At 41.9% G+C, this 15,368-nt stretch overlaps 1 protein-coding gene across 1 annotated transcript; it reads right to left on the bottom strand.

The window, feature by feature from the left end:
• Positions 1-7,980: 7,980 nt before the first annotated feature.
• Positions 7,981-10,653, bottom strand: fam174b (family with sequence similarity 174 member B). Its single transcript, XM_083654921.1, has 3 exons — positions 10,022-10,653; positions 9,123-9,254; positions 7,981-8,112 (listed from the first exon to the last, which is right to left on the bottom strand). Exons 1-3 carry the CDS (start codon positions 10,312-10,314, stop codon positions 8,109-8,111), a joined length of 429 nt encoding a protein of 142 aa, XP_083511047.1. The 5' UTR covers positions 10,315-10,653; the 3' UTR covers positions 7,981-8,108.
• Positions 10,654-15,368: the final 4,715 nt, after the last annotated feature.

Genomic DNA, 15,368 nt, shown 5'->3' on the forward strand with positions numbered 1-15,368 from the left:
ACTGTAGTCACAGTCTATCAAGGATTCCAATATTCCAATTTTTATATTTTCAAAATGCCATACATTTAAATTCCCAATTTATGATACGGCCACATGTATAGGACATCAAAGGCATAAAGAGCTGCCAAATGTACAAGTTGTGCGTCTCTTGTGGGCCACAAGATGGAAGCACTTTTATCAGGGAAATGAGGATGAAAATATTATATATTTAAGCAATATAGCATGAGAGCCAGTGTGTTGTGGCCTGCGGCCTCATGGGATAACAACTGATCAGCGGGATATATGCCACACACACGCTGCTCGAGTGCTATATTGCTTTTATAAAACGGTTTCCAAGTATGATAATATAAATATAATAATAATACTATAAGTCCGACTGGCATGGTATTCTGATAGAGTCAGTTGAAACACTACTGTAAGGCGGGACCTCTAGCAAGAAGATAGACGTGCGGGTGATTTGATTGGATCGTTCTGGAGACTGAAGTTGACATTGGCCAATCCTGGCGCTTGCTGAGAAGCTGAGAGCTTTTTGCAAAGCCCGACACCAGAGCCGTATGCCGACACCAACTAACGTTACGTCTTATTTAGAAATGCGGGGTTAAGAGTGAGGGCGCGCGAGAGAGGGGTTAAGACATTAGCCCGTGTCTATTCTTGTACAAAACATAATTTTCTGCGAAGTATTAGTAAAGTTATAAGCGAAGATCGATTCACAAGGATCTGACAGCTGTCTCCGCCATTTGTTTTTTCTACACTGTCATTTGAGGTAACCAAAGCCTTTTAGTAAGAGTTGCCATGGCAACTCAATAACCCATGGCCATGGGTTATTGGAGTGGGTTATTGGATTTATACAATGGCTGTGAACCAATCAGATTGCTTGATTTGAGAGAGCCGTTTTATAAATGTATATATATGTTAGTGTATTGTTTAATTTTGGTTGCAGGGAGTTTCAATCTGATAGTCCCCTCGATCTGGGATTTCAAGATTGATGTAATATTCATCTTGTGATAAAAACAAATTCTAATGTGATTTTTATGCTGTTTTAAGAGTTTTTGGACTGTGTGTGCTCACATTTGGTGAGTTTGGACAATATTTAAATATTGTGTTGACATTAAACTAGGAAATTCGTGAGGCTTTGAAAAGTTACAAACCGGTTTCAGAATGATTGATACTTTTCATTAACGAATAAAACCATCATACACATCTCATGTAACATGGACAGACTGGAAACCAGTTGGAAATTCTATCCCATCAATCTCCAGTCAACAAAGCAGATATTTGATATTGTCAGTTTACTCTGAGAGCCGAAGGAGGCGGTGGAAATGTGTTGTCCGACTCCCCTAAGAAGATTAAGGATAAGGAGGAGGATACAAGCTGTTCACACAAGACCGTTTACACAGACCCCGCCCAGCCAACAGCAAACTCTCTCAGACTGGAACCGTTTAGTGGTCATCAGAAGACCTTTTTTTCCAATGAATGTATTGATCTTCCTAATGCTAAATGAATTTATTGATCTTCCTAATGCTAAATGAATGTATTGATCTTCCTAATGCTAAAATGTACAGAACTATTCCAGGATCAACTAGTCACCATTAACTATTTCAGCACAATAATGCTGATAGTTGGAATACCTGATTGATTGTATACCTTTTTTAAATTGAGGTGATTTATGAATGATACTTTTGTACATTGTTTGGATTAGGGTTCGACCGATATGGGTTTTTGAAGGCTTATACGAATACTTATATTTGCTGCCAATTGCCAATATGTTGTGCCTATATTCAATATATATCAATTTGACCGTTTCCATGCCCAGAAATACAAATGTTCAGTGTTAATAGCAGGATATTATTATAGATTAGGTGTAAAAGCCTCTGAAACAGAATGTAGACCATCATGTAAGTCCAACTCTGCTGAAACCCTGAGATGAAGAAACATTGAAATGACTACATAAAATGTGCAACGAAAACACACTTTGATTGCAGGTTTTTCGACCCCCCTCCCCCCACTGCTGTGCTGAATCAAAGGTGAACAACAGCCTGATATATGACTTTTAATTCAAATTAAAAAAAGGTTCTAACGCTGTTTCCCTAGTTTGGATTTGCTTGTTTGTACTTCAAGCTCCTGCCCTGTTTGTACTGTCTAAGCTCCCTTAACTTGTTCAGTGAGTGGTGTGAGGTCTTTGGGTTTTGTGTTTGGGGTTTTTTTGGGAAGAGAAAGCCTCTGTTAATACAAGTTAACAGAACTATTTGAAATATTCAAAGTGCACTCCAGCTCAACAGGCGGCCTCTCATGTGCTTTCAGCCATGTGATTTATCCGTAAAGCGGTTGGGTTGACAGGATGCGCTTGTTGACTTCCATGTTGGCCTCATTATCCCGCCTATTAAGTTAAGAATAGACATGACGGTTTTACTAGAGATGTCAGCCATCTGAAGCAATGAAAGGTTTATTTGTAAAAGCGGCGTTTTTGCAAAAATAGAAACGTTCTGTGACCAATACTACTAAGTTAATTAGCCCCGAATCTGGTATGGCCCATAGTTTGGAGAACCTTCCCCACAGTTCCTGTTGCCTTTTGGCTCATTTCCACCACATATAACAGCACAGTACAGCTCTACTCGACCTGGTCTTACTCGACTCTACTTGATATAGACTCTGTTTCCATAGCAAGTTTACTCCCTTCGCCCACACCTGGTCGTCATAGCGACCGCATATCTGTCCTCCGCCCATAGCCGAAGTAGCCTATAACGTATAACGTTAAAATTAAATCCATACACTCTCCATACACTGAACTTTTAAACTGGTTATGAAATACTGGTGCCTCTAAATGACCTACAGTGTACATGGGCAAATGTGACAATCGGCCAGGAGATATCACTTTGTTGTTACTCAAACTCACATGCATGCACTGCGCGAGGGACGGGAGTAACGCTACGGGGAGAAGGGAAGCCAGCCCACTACCCCGGCAGAAACTCACCAGGCAAAGACCGCGGCTTCACTAAACCCCCGCCTCCGGCCTAGCGGAGCCGACGTAGCACACAACTACAAAGGGCTTCTCGAGGAGCAGACTTTTTCTCTCTCAAAACAATTGAAAACCACCGTCATGTTAAAGCTGAGCAAGGAGATCGATTTTATTTCACCAGAGCCGAAGGCAGCAACACAAAGCTGATGGAAATAACAGAAGAGAAGGTAAGCCCCACTAAACTGGTATCCAGCATTGACAGTAGATACAGTAAACACGATTCTGCCTGACCAATCAGTCGTCTGCAGTGTTTTCACGTCACTGTATGGTACCGGGTCCACAGCGCTGGAACCTCAACAAAGCAGGGACCAAAACTAGCATGACTCAACCCCGACTCAACCCGGGCTGTCCAGGTTTTTGATCGGTGGAATGAGACAAAAAAGCGAGACGAGCTGGGCGGGGCCGCGCTGATACCAGCGGTGGAAATGGGCCAAAACTGTGGCGAGGCTTTTGCTTAAGTGCATGTTTGTCTTGATGCTTACAGCTGAAGTAGGCTACTTTAAAGTTTTCTTTTAACACTCAAACGGTTGAAGCAAACTGTTAAATTGTGGTGAATGTCCTTTTTGGCTGTGGCTGAAAATACAAATAAAAACTATACAAGTAGATCAGAACGGAAACAAAAATGACCTCAAGTCACTCCTTTAAGATATACACTTCAAAGGAAGCAGTTTTATTTCAACACCGTTTCAACGAAATGGAAACTGTGGAACCAGCCATGGGTACATAACAATAAAAGCAAATGTCCCAAGCAGGGACATTACTTCAAAAACAGTAGGAACATTTAACTTTTTTTGCCTTAAATGTTTGATTAGAGAAATTAAATACAGTCTACAAATAGCTCCCACAAAGACTTTGATTCCTTTTATAAGATGGACTTTCCGTAGCAGATGATTCATTTCAAATGAAAGTCCCAAATGAACATCATGAGACCAAAAGATTTCCCCCCACAGCCAAACACAAAACTAACGATAAAGATTGTATCTTTCTGGATAGGGTATTGAAGCCAAATATGAGCCAGGGTGGAGGAGGATGAATGTACAAAGATAACTATTCTGATCTTACTAATCTGAGGCAAACTTCGTACAGGCACAAGAATGAATCTGATGTTTTCTGCAAATACAATTCAAAACTGACTTTAAACATGAAATGCCAGCCTCTCACACAATACAGCATACTGAAATTAAAGACAGCATCAAATGGAAAAAATAATAACAATATACGAACAGTCAACCACGAGGATGCCATTGTTTACATCTCATTAGAAAAGTATACTCATAGCCAAATTTAAATATATAAGAAATCATGTCAAATTACTTGTGTTGACAGGTTGAAAGTTTGATATGATTCAGTGTGATTGAAAAATACCTTCTCAGGAGTCCTCATTCACTCACTCCTGCACGCTGCTTGCATAATTAAACAGTGACAATGCACAGTCTTCTGTCAGTTACAACAGTTGTGTTTTGAACAAAGGACATAGACACCATGTTGTTTGTGTGGATGAACATTATGATTGGCCAACAACACAAACACACTACAGCATGGAGGGAAGCTGGGAAACAGTTTGCACCTGTAGGCCTGGTGCCCCAACAAATAACAGTTTTGATTCAAACACACAGGTCACCAACAATACTTTGTATTCTCTGCAATGCCGTTACAGCAAGCACTAGTAGGGATACTCTGCATTGCTGTTAAATTAATTAGATTTAAAGTACAGTGACAAGGAAAAGTTTGTGAACTCTCCTGCTGATCAATTATGACCTCTGCCAACGGCTGGAGGTCATTTGTTTTCGTCCCGGTTTGTCTGTCTGTCTGTTGGCACGATATCTCAAAAAGATATGAACGGATTTCCATAAAAGTAGGTCATGGGGGCCAACTTAGAACTGATTAACTTTCCATGCCCACTGGCCAAAAGGAGGCGTGGCAATGGGCGTGGCCAATCACAAAAAGACACCTAACTTAAAACGGATTCACGTATAACACCAGAAAACTTTGTCAAAAGGTTAGCGGAGGTATGCACTCCACCGAGTGCCGTCTAGTTTCATTTTCATCAGACTGATAGTCGATCATAATATAACTTTGCATTTAAATAAAAGGATTACAAGACAAATACTGCAAACCAGTTACACATTTAATCAGGTAAAAACCTGTTTATCAGCTAAGCGACAAAATGTTTCCTTGAGCAAAACCCCCATGCTTCTTTTTTTTGCCTTTGCGGAAACTAATTCCTCGGGCTGTTTGCCATCACAATCCATTACAGAGATATTTGGTTGGCAGATTGTGTTGACTTGCCTGCCTGCCTGCCCTGCACTGCATCTGCAATTTCAACTTTAATACCTTCAAAGCCAAGGAAAATCACATTAGATGAGAAATGCAATGCGCTGCATAATTTTGCCATAATATTACATCTGAAAGGAGAGGAGGAGAGCCACGAGTGAAGCGACTTTTCAGAAAATAAGTGCACTTCACAGGTTACACATTCCAGCAGGCAGTTAGCCATTCGTGGAAACAGTTTGCTTTAGTTATTGCCAGAGGTTTGACCCATTACTGGACTAGAAGTTCAGTTCACTGACTGTTTCCACAAGAGATACTAATCGTTTGATAATTATTGTTGAGAAGATAATGAAAACGTTATATTTTCCCCCCCACATTATTCCTCATATCTTTTAGGTATGTGCTAGAAATGATGCTGATTCAGTATTATTTTGACTCAAAGAGATAAATTGGCAGTGGGTGCAATACATTCCCTTGCCACTGTCATGTCAAGTGACTATAGTGTCGTCAAACCTGCTGTTTGCAGGCTTACTGCTCTGTGTATATTTACTTCATCAAATGAAAGTCACATTTTAAAAACACATTAGATCACAATCTACTACAACATTCAAATTCATATATTCCATAAATACTGTAAAAACATACTTTTTATGGGAAATATAGTGTTTTATAAGTTCAACAACAGCAGGGTGAGAGAGAGCCTCCCTCGACTGTAAAGATACAGGTTTGTTTGACCCCTGAACAGCCACTGAGTCTATCAAGTCACTTTGGATAAGAGAATCAGTTAAATGTCACAACTGTAAAGGTAAAAAGAAATCAAAACTGCCTGTGGTTCTTGCTGTGTGCCTACTGTTAAGATATAGAGCCATTAGATCAAATTGAGTTCCTACATTCAGTGGGCTCTCAGATTAAATGATTGTTTGACATGACAACAACAGGCATGAGAGAAGACTAAACCCTCACAATATTCTTTGAGCATTGAATCAAATATGTGCACTTGAACCCTAACTACAGCCGAAGATAGCAGCAAAATAGGAACGTCTCCAACAACACACAGTAAAAAAATATACGCTTACTCCGTTCATAAGGACAGAAAGATTCAAACAGTATATATGCACAATAAAGTGGTTACTGGATGGTTAATATTTGGTATAACAGAAAGGTTTACATTTAAAAATATCAATTATATCACCAGGTATTCTTCATAGTGTGCAAACTCTACATTTGAATGAACAATTCTCTTCCGAGCGTATGTTAGCCCGGGTGAACCCAGCCTGCAACGTGACGTCACTGACTATGGCTGTAACGTAAGTGACTGATAGTACATAGAGGTCAGGTGGAGGCTGGGTTTACCCAGGCTAAGGTCAGGTGGAGGCTGGGTTTACCCAGGCTAAGCGTATGTTACATGTGAACGTTTTATGCGCCAAATGATGGTCTTTTAGCGACCATCAGGTTTTCTCTCCACATGTTTAGTATTGATTTAAGACTATTAATAATCACCTCAAATCACACAGTGCGTGACATCATTAACACTGTATGGGCAGGTATTGAAGCAGGCATTGATTCTTAGCCCAATGCTTACCTACAGTGTAACAATCTGATATAAATTATAATAATTGTAAGATAACGTAAAAAAATAAATAAAAAAAATCCAGATGATAAACTGTTAAAGGAGAATTTTCTGTATTTTTCACCTATTTTCATATGTGTTTATGTATAACGAAGTCATGTGAAAAGAATTTTTTGAAATTGGCGCAGTACTCGCCAAGACTGCTTCAGTTGGCATTTTTTGCTTTTCTCACATGCCGAGCGCGTTTTTGCCACTGACAGGATCAGATTATTCCATCGTGACATTATTATAGAGATATCATTCTTGACGGGAGCTCGGCTTTCTTTGGGGCTGCAAGGCACTCTGGGTATTGAGGTCACGTTGGTAGAGAGATAGGAGCTCCCTTTGCCGGAGGTCAGCTGTGGTGGGGCAGAAAGCTGGGCCTGGGAGCTGCCATGTTTGTTTGTTGGGATCACAGATAGCTTAGCTGAAAGATTTTGTAAGTTATGGCTGAATATTTATCTGATTTGCGAGAATATGGACGAGGCATTTCAATTCAATGGCCGCCCGGATTGATTTGAGCTAACGTTGACTAACGTTATACAGACTACAAACTGAAGAGCGTGGGGAGCTTCTTATCTCTAGCAATGTGACGGACAGCAGACAGACAGAGAGATGGTGAACACCCTGCTGCAAAGGAACACAAGCACTCATTTTCTCTCTCTCTCTTTTACAATAACAATCTGAGCCTGTTGCAAAAACAAGCTTGTTTAGTGGACGTACGTACGTGCAGGCTGCCAAGGCAGGAGGGGCATGTGAGGAAAGCGACTGAAGCGACCTAGGTCAATGCTGTGCCAATTTCAAAAATGTCTGCTCCCATGACTTAAGTTATCGGGTCCAGGTTGAAAAATACAGAAATTCTCCCTCGAGGAGATGACTGAACTCTGAGACACACCAATCGCCTGATTATGTGAATGACTTTTGAGGAGAAGTCACAACACATGAAGGACCCAAATAGCTGAGATAGAAGGGAATGGTTATTAGAACGACTCGATAGAAGTGTCAGTACAGCAGCGAACAATGACATCATACGGCTCCTGTCCTTTAAACAAGGACAAAAGCCGTGCACACAAGCTTTGTGTGACTTGGCTGATCTGGTCAAGACTTGGCGACAGGAAAAACATTGAGATATTAATACATTTACAAAAGTCGTTCTGAGTTGTCCTGCAGGGCAAAAGAGCCGTCATCAAAGGCTCGTGTCCACGCTGGCATTCACCTGAAACGACAAAGTGAAAACCCACAGTTATCTCACTAAGTTTGACATGATCTAGTCTGGCGTGGTGACTATCCTCGTGGTGAGGGAGGAATGTAGAGTCCTGAACGTAGAACGTAGTCGTAGAACGTAGAGTCCTGACTCCTGTCTGACTTGGAAGTCAAGAATGCAAAGGTAAACAGGGAGCCATCTTCCTTTGAGGAAGTGGCTCTGTGTTAAAGAACAATGGAACGGACGGAAGGGAGAAACCTAAACATCTGATTTCCGACTAAAACAGGGTTCCTTTACAATAGTGTGTTTGTCGAAGAAGAACACGTCCTGTAATAGTTCAGTACAATTAAGCCTATCTGATAATGTGGCATTACTATTTCAGACTTGGTGTGGTTATGATGATTAAGTGATATACAACAGAGATTCTCAACCTTTTTCACATCAAGGACCCCCAATTTTAGTCCACATCAGGGCCACGGGTGATGAGATTTAGAGTATATGCAGCGAAAACCTCAAGCAGCTCTGCTTCAATAGCACAGGCCAAAACACTGCTGCCTGCCACCCTGCAAAAGTTCCTAAAGAGTTTGTGACGCAAAGCTTCAACTTTGTCCTTGAAGTTTCCGAGGAGCGGGGGGCCTCAGTCAGCATACTTCTCAAATGAAGAACAGGCTGCCAGAAAAGAAAAGGCGCTGTTGCTTATGGGTTCACTTGTTTGCCTTCTGCGCTTATCATTGATATGTTTGGTTTGTTTGATTGAATGAAACCCTCTATTGGGACTCACTAGTGTGTCTGTGGTCCTAAGTGGTGAGTTTACAGTGCTCTTATCACACATTATAGTGTTTAGTTAGCCTATTCAGTGCTGCAATAGGGACTTGGTAGTTTTGCTGTGTTTTTTTGTAGAGCATTCCTCTAAGATGTATCTTTTTCATACACTGGAAGCAGAGAAGAAAAAGATGACATGTAACTAAGTCTCAGAGGTACCTTCAGAATAACTTCTTATTGCTGAATTCAAAAGGACCAACCTGTATTTGACATCAAAGAGGGTCGAGTCGTCCTCGTCCTCATTCTCCTCGTTGAGAGGGGCCATCTCCACACGCTCTGCAGGTGTAGTTATAATGTCGTATTTTCGTGTTTTTCTAATTCGTCTCCCAGATCTGTGTGGCAGGGGGGGGGGGCGGGACACACACAGTTGCAGATGTCAGTCGGAGACCAGAAATGAAGAAACCCAAAGTATCATACTAGCCAGAACCTATTTCAGTTTTGTCCGATGGAGAGGTGGGTTTAAACTACTGAACTCTGACTTTGTTCAGCACCACAATAGCCCTGTGTGCTACTGAGCTTCGGCAGTAGGCTACCAGTATTAATACTCAAATTTGCTGTTAGTGACAGTATTAACAGCCTCTCACATTCCCATTAGGAAAGAGACTGATCCTAAAATGCAGTACTATGTGCAGTGATATCACAGCAAAGCTAAGTCCTTCAGCAATGTGACAGACTAATATAGCCTATCAGAGGTGGTAGGGGGGTAGGCTACAAAAATTCAAATTATGTCTCCACTATTATCCAGTAAAATCCACTGGATCCACTACAGGGATATTACAGGAGGATCCCTCAGAAGATTAAAATACAACAGAGGAAGAGGACCATAAGGTGGCTGTACTGCTGACTCACTACAAGTGCCTTCTGGAATATTATGTGTGACTATTATAATGGTGGTTTCGCCTCTGGGTTATTCCAACGTCACGTGGGCCCGACCACACGCTCCTAACGTTAATCGATTATTTTAGATGTTCACAATGTTGAGATCACAAGATATGACTGCATGACTGTAGACGTCACGGATTATAGATATATAGGCTAGTAATAGTCGAGGTCTTTATATAGGCCATAGAGCCATCTGTTATCATCCTGCAAAGCCTACCTGAACACTTTGATGACCAGGCATGTGATGAGAGCAGCTGTTAGCACGCAGACGAAAATAACAATGTTTTTCAGAGTTGGGAGATGCGTTATGATGGAAGAAATCCGGGATTCCGTCGTTGCATCTGTGCCATTATGTGTCAGTTCCTCTTGGAGGATGGTGGAGGATGTTGAATTTAACTGCGTCGCGGGTGAAGTTGTTGTTGCTTGTTGTAGTGGTGGTGGTGGTACACAGCTGACTAATTGCCAGGCCGCCGCGATAATAAAAGTTAAGGCGAGATTAAATGTCGCCATTACGATGGAAAACAAAATGCAAGTAGGCAACAATAATAGCAGGCTGTGTTGTTTCAGTAGTTTCAAGAGCTGGAGAAAATGCGACAGCAGTCTGTCACAAGTCACATTATAGAGGACAGTTGATCAGCGGTAGATATTGTTATTCAAAAAGAAATGGAGACGTATTAGCCATGTCTCTCTGTCCAGGCTTCCCCCCGTTACAGACTTCTTGGTCGTAGCGTTGCGTCCAAAACGTGTTTGCCTTGCTTTAGGTGGGTGGTAGTAATTCCTCCCTGATTGCATTAGGAATGCGCGTATAGATGAGGATTATCTGTCCGCCTCCGGAAGGCAGTGTAGGCTGGAACAGCCTCTATATTCCTGATGCTGAGAGAAGAGCACAGGAGCATTATGTTGGCTTTCTGCTGCCTTCAGGTGCTGCTCGGAAAGAAAAGAAGAAGAAGAAGAAGAAGAAGAAATAAATAATAATAAATTCATACATAAATAAATAAGTGTGTGTGTGTGTGTGTGTGTGTGTGTGTGTGTGTGTGTGTGTGTGTGTGTGTGTGTGTGTGTGTGTGTGTGTGTGTGTGTGTGTGTGTGTGTGTGTGTGTGTGTGTGTGTGTGTGTCTGTGTGTCCATCAGTTGTTGTGTGAGACTGTTGTTAAACCACAAAGAAATAGTAAATGCTACTACTGTCTCCTCTTGTGCCGGAGGTTGATAGTTCGATTCCCAGCTGTGTTTCAGTGATACTCTAACCAAAATTTGCAATGTGCTTTGGCAATTTACAGTCGGAGTTAAATAAGAGTTTACATTGAATGCACATTAAATTTACAGGCTAAGTTAAATAGGCATTCAATGTGCAGGGAATTTAAATGAATCATGCCAATAAAGCGTAATTGAATCGAATTCTTATAATGTTGGAGGGAGTTGTAGTTTTGCTGTGATACAATTTCTAAGCCTATCCTCCAAAGAAATCACCATAGCAGTTCAGCACGGCAGAATGAAGTGGATAAAACATGCATCAAGTAGGCTAATTAGTGTTTCAATTAAAAAAAAAAGATGTTTGACAACACTATGTGAATCTGTTAATCAGTGAAGATAGAATTGTACAGCAGTAGCACATATTTATGTTGACTTCCAAGCAATAAAACATTAATAAAATAAATGAATGCATACCATCATCAGTCCATAAGTCCATGTTGACCGTCACATGTTATATAAAAAGCTGTCTGTCTTCTAAACCACATTGTCTCCCCAGTTGTCCGCTCCCAGACAAGGGAGAGCGCCGCCAACAGCGCCACCATGAGCGAAGCAGATATAGAGACTTCCACTTGTAGCAACTTTCCCCACCCTGACCTCCACCAGCCCCGGTAGCTCGCCGTGATCGTATAGTGGTTAGTACTCTGCGTTGTGGCCGCAGCAACCCCGGTTCGAATCCGGGTCACGGCATTGCGATACAATGTCACGGCACACGGGCTGATTTTATGGTTATCACTCTTGGCTGGGTCGTTAATTTGCGGGCAAATCGTAATTATGTAATTACCACATTTCGGACGGCGTTTCAAGGCAATATTTATCGCGTTTATCCATAGAGACACCATTTTACAAGGGCAGGTTGCAGGTCACAACGGGGTTCCATGGAAAATCTTGGCCACTCAGCATATTTTTCCATAAAAAAAGGGACAATCCCAATGGCCAAGGGCCAGCGTGCTCTCCTTAAAGTGTGAACCCGGATTGAAGTAGCGGTTACACTACCTCCCCCTGTGCTGCCGCGCTGGCTGACCAGGGGGGAATCGAGCCCGGTGCGACGTTGATCATGTAGAATTTAAAAGTCGAACACGCTAACCAGTCGGCCAAGGAGACAGTCCCAATCACAGAACATAATTGTAAGCAGCCAATCGATCAATTATGATGCTCTGAATATATTCAGAAAATCTGTAAACAAACACAAATCCCCCCCCCCTCTCTCTCTCTCTCTCTCTCTCACACACACACACACACACACACACACACACACACACACACACACACACACACACACACACACACACACACACACACACACACACACACAGTCTCTCTCTCCCCTCCCTCTGACTCTCTCTAATATAAGATTGTTCAATCATGTTTATTATTATGAATTAGTATTATTATTTTGTTGTTGTTGTTGTTGTTGTTGTTGTTGTTGTTAGTGCTCAGCTATAGATTTATCTACACAAATTCTCCGTAAAGGTAGCCTGAGTAGCCATATGAGTGCAGCAGGGCCAGGTGCACCCAATCAGCCAATCACCCAATAATGACCACAACACCAAGCTCCTGCAAGACAGGGCCCGGAGAGTCCAGGGTCATCACAAAAGCTACAATTTTATCAGATGGGGGATCCTGGCACAAAAGCATATCAAATCGGTCTCCATGGTCTAATTTGTGTCAGTTTAGGCGTCCTTGATGTGAAAACGTTTGAGAGAACTACTGGTATAGTGACAAAACAGTTAGAACAGTGGTTCTCAACCTTTTTACACCAAGTACCACCTCAGGAATTACCACCTTATGAAAGTATGAGAGGGAGAGAGCCCCGCGTAAGAACATACTTTATTCTTTATTTGTTTTCACTTCATGCAGCTTGGAAGCTCCTGCAAGCTTGTATTAGGAATAACCACTTTTTCTGTTTGTTTATCTGGTCTTATTTTTCTACATCTTTTGAGTGATAAGCACTTTTCCATGTGTGAGGCTGTGAGCATATAGTTGATTTCATTATAGCCCACCAGATGGCAGCACAAAATAACAAGGAAATCTCCATGTTCTGGAGCTTGGCTGCATTTTAAATACTTGGAATTCACCAGAAATTGGTTTGGATAGAAGATATCAACTTAAAGCATGCAGTGAAGTGTTTTCAATCATTCAAGATTCAGGATTCAAGATTTTTATTGTCACTCCGTAGTACAAGTATCACGTGTGAAATTCTTGTGCTGTGGACTCCGTTTACAACATAGTACAAATATAACAGGGCATATGAGTGCAAAAACAACAAGAGACACAACAAGCAATAAGGCAGTAGAGTGATAAGACAAGTCAGAGACAGTGGCATATTCACTGCACATAGGTGCACATGTCATGTGCATACTTTAGACGTACTTAAACATTTTAAATTCGACGTATTTGACGTACAGGTGCAAATAGCATATACCTAATTAAACATACAATTAAACATTAGACATACATAATGGTAGCAGCTACAGTGCGGTACAGTACAGCTACTACACTATTTGTGTATGTTAAGGAGTCTCGTGGCCTGCGGGAAGAAACTGTCCCTCAAGCGATTTGTGCGTGCTTTTGGGACCCTGTATCTCCTCCCTGAGGGTAACAGGGAGAACAGGCTGTTGTGGGGATGGTTTGTGTCTTTGATGATCTTCAGGGACCTCCTGAGGCACCGCTGGTTATACAGTTCCTGCAGTTCTGGCAGCTCACATCCTGTTACGTGCTGGGCCGCGCGCCTCACTCTTCGTAGCGCCCTGCGGTCCATGGTGGTACAGTTCCCGTACCAGGTGGTTCGCAAGTTCGCAAATGTTGCCAAATTCACTTGAACCAACTGGCTCTTAATGGTGCTTTGTTGAAGAAGATAAAAACCCACAGCTGATTACAACTCAGCAAAAGTCAGCACCTGTTGTTAACTCTGCCAGTCATTTGCAACATCACATGCCTTTATCCAAAAGTGTTTTACTGTACCCATTGACAGCATTCATGTCTGTCATTTTTACAGGATACACATAGCCTACCAGCCTATGTAGTGGGTCTGACCACGTGAGACCAGAGACACACCTTTCTGGCACCACTGTATAGGCTACTGGCCTCATTCCCTCTCTCTCTGTCTGTCTGCCATTTTGAAACTGGTGAGTATAGGTTACAAAGAAATGTGAGTAGCCTACAAGGGGCGCTAGTGTGCTCTCTCTCTGCGGACTGAAACCACTGAAACCTGTAGAGTGCATTGTCAAGTTCCATATAGACGGTTTTAACTTGACAACAAAAACATTCTAAATTGAACCCCCGCTCACTTCCTGTTGCAGTGTTTGCTATGGACATAAAAGAAAAAAAAACATTCAAGTGCAGGACTGACCATTCTGTGAAAACCGTCTATACAGCTGAGCGGCGAAAACAAAAGTAACGATGTCAAGTGAATATTTCTGCAGTTTGCCGAATGCTGAGAAAAAAAAAAGTGCTGTGGGGTTGCGCTCTGGTGAAAACCGTCTATACAATGATTACATGTAGGATAACTTGATGACATAAGCTATTTGTGCTTGACATAAAGGACATTTAACATTGTAGGATGGTGCACACAATGAAAGAACTCTTTTGACTCAGACCTGGGCATTATGCGGCCCGGGGGCCAGAACTGACCATCATGATGGTTCTACCTGGCCCAGGAGGTCTAACCACACCATCATGATGGTTCTACCTGGTCCAGGAGGTCTAACCACACCATCATGATGGTTCTACCTGGCCCAGGAGGTCTAACCACACCATTTGACTTATGAAGCTAGAAAAGGTTACAGCATGACTATTATTGTTTTGCCCCCCGGCAACAATCTGGGTTTCTCATGTGGCCCCCTGGGAAAAATAATTGCCCGCCCCTCATCTGGTACATCACTTCAGCAAGCATTTACTACTTGCTGTTTTATTGTTATTCATATGGCACAAATAGCAACAGTTTGCTCAATGTCATCATCATTTCCTTTATTTTACCAGGTAGATTATTGAGAACACATTCTCTTTTACAATAATGACCTGGCCAAGAGGGCATAGAGGCATACACAAAAGTAGAATCCATACAAATAAAAACAAATATAAACAGTGTTAAAAGCATTAGCAAAAACAGTCACACAGCAACTCTTAGACTTAACACACAGGGCAGACAAGACATAGTGCAGGGTTAGGAGACGGGGCAGGCAGGGGAGTCAGGACAATTGGCAATTGCATACATGTGTTAAAAAGGACTTCAATATACTGTCAAAGGCAGCCAGGTCAACAACCTGGTCCAGCTGAAACCACGAGCCACCTATGTACAAGTGAGAGAGGTATAA

This window comes from Poromitra crassiceps, assembly GCF_964638095.1.
Source record: "Poromitra crassiceps genome assembly, chromosome: 18".
Classification (NCBI taxonomy): domain Eukaryota; kingdom Metazoa; phylum Chordata; class Actinopteri; order Beryciformes; family Melamphaidae; genus Poromitra; species Poromitra crassiceps.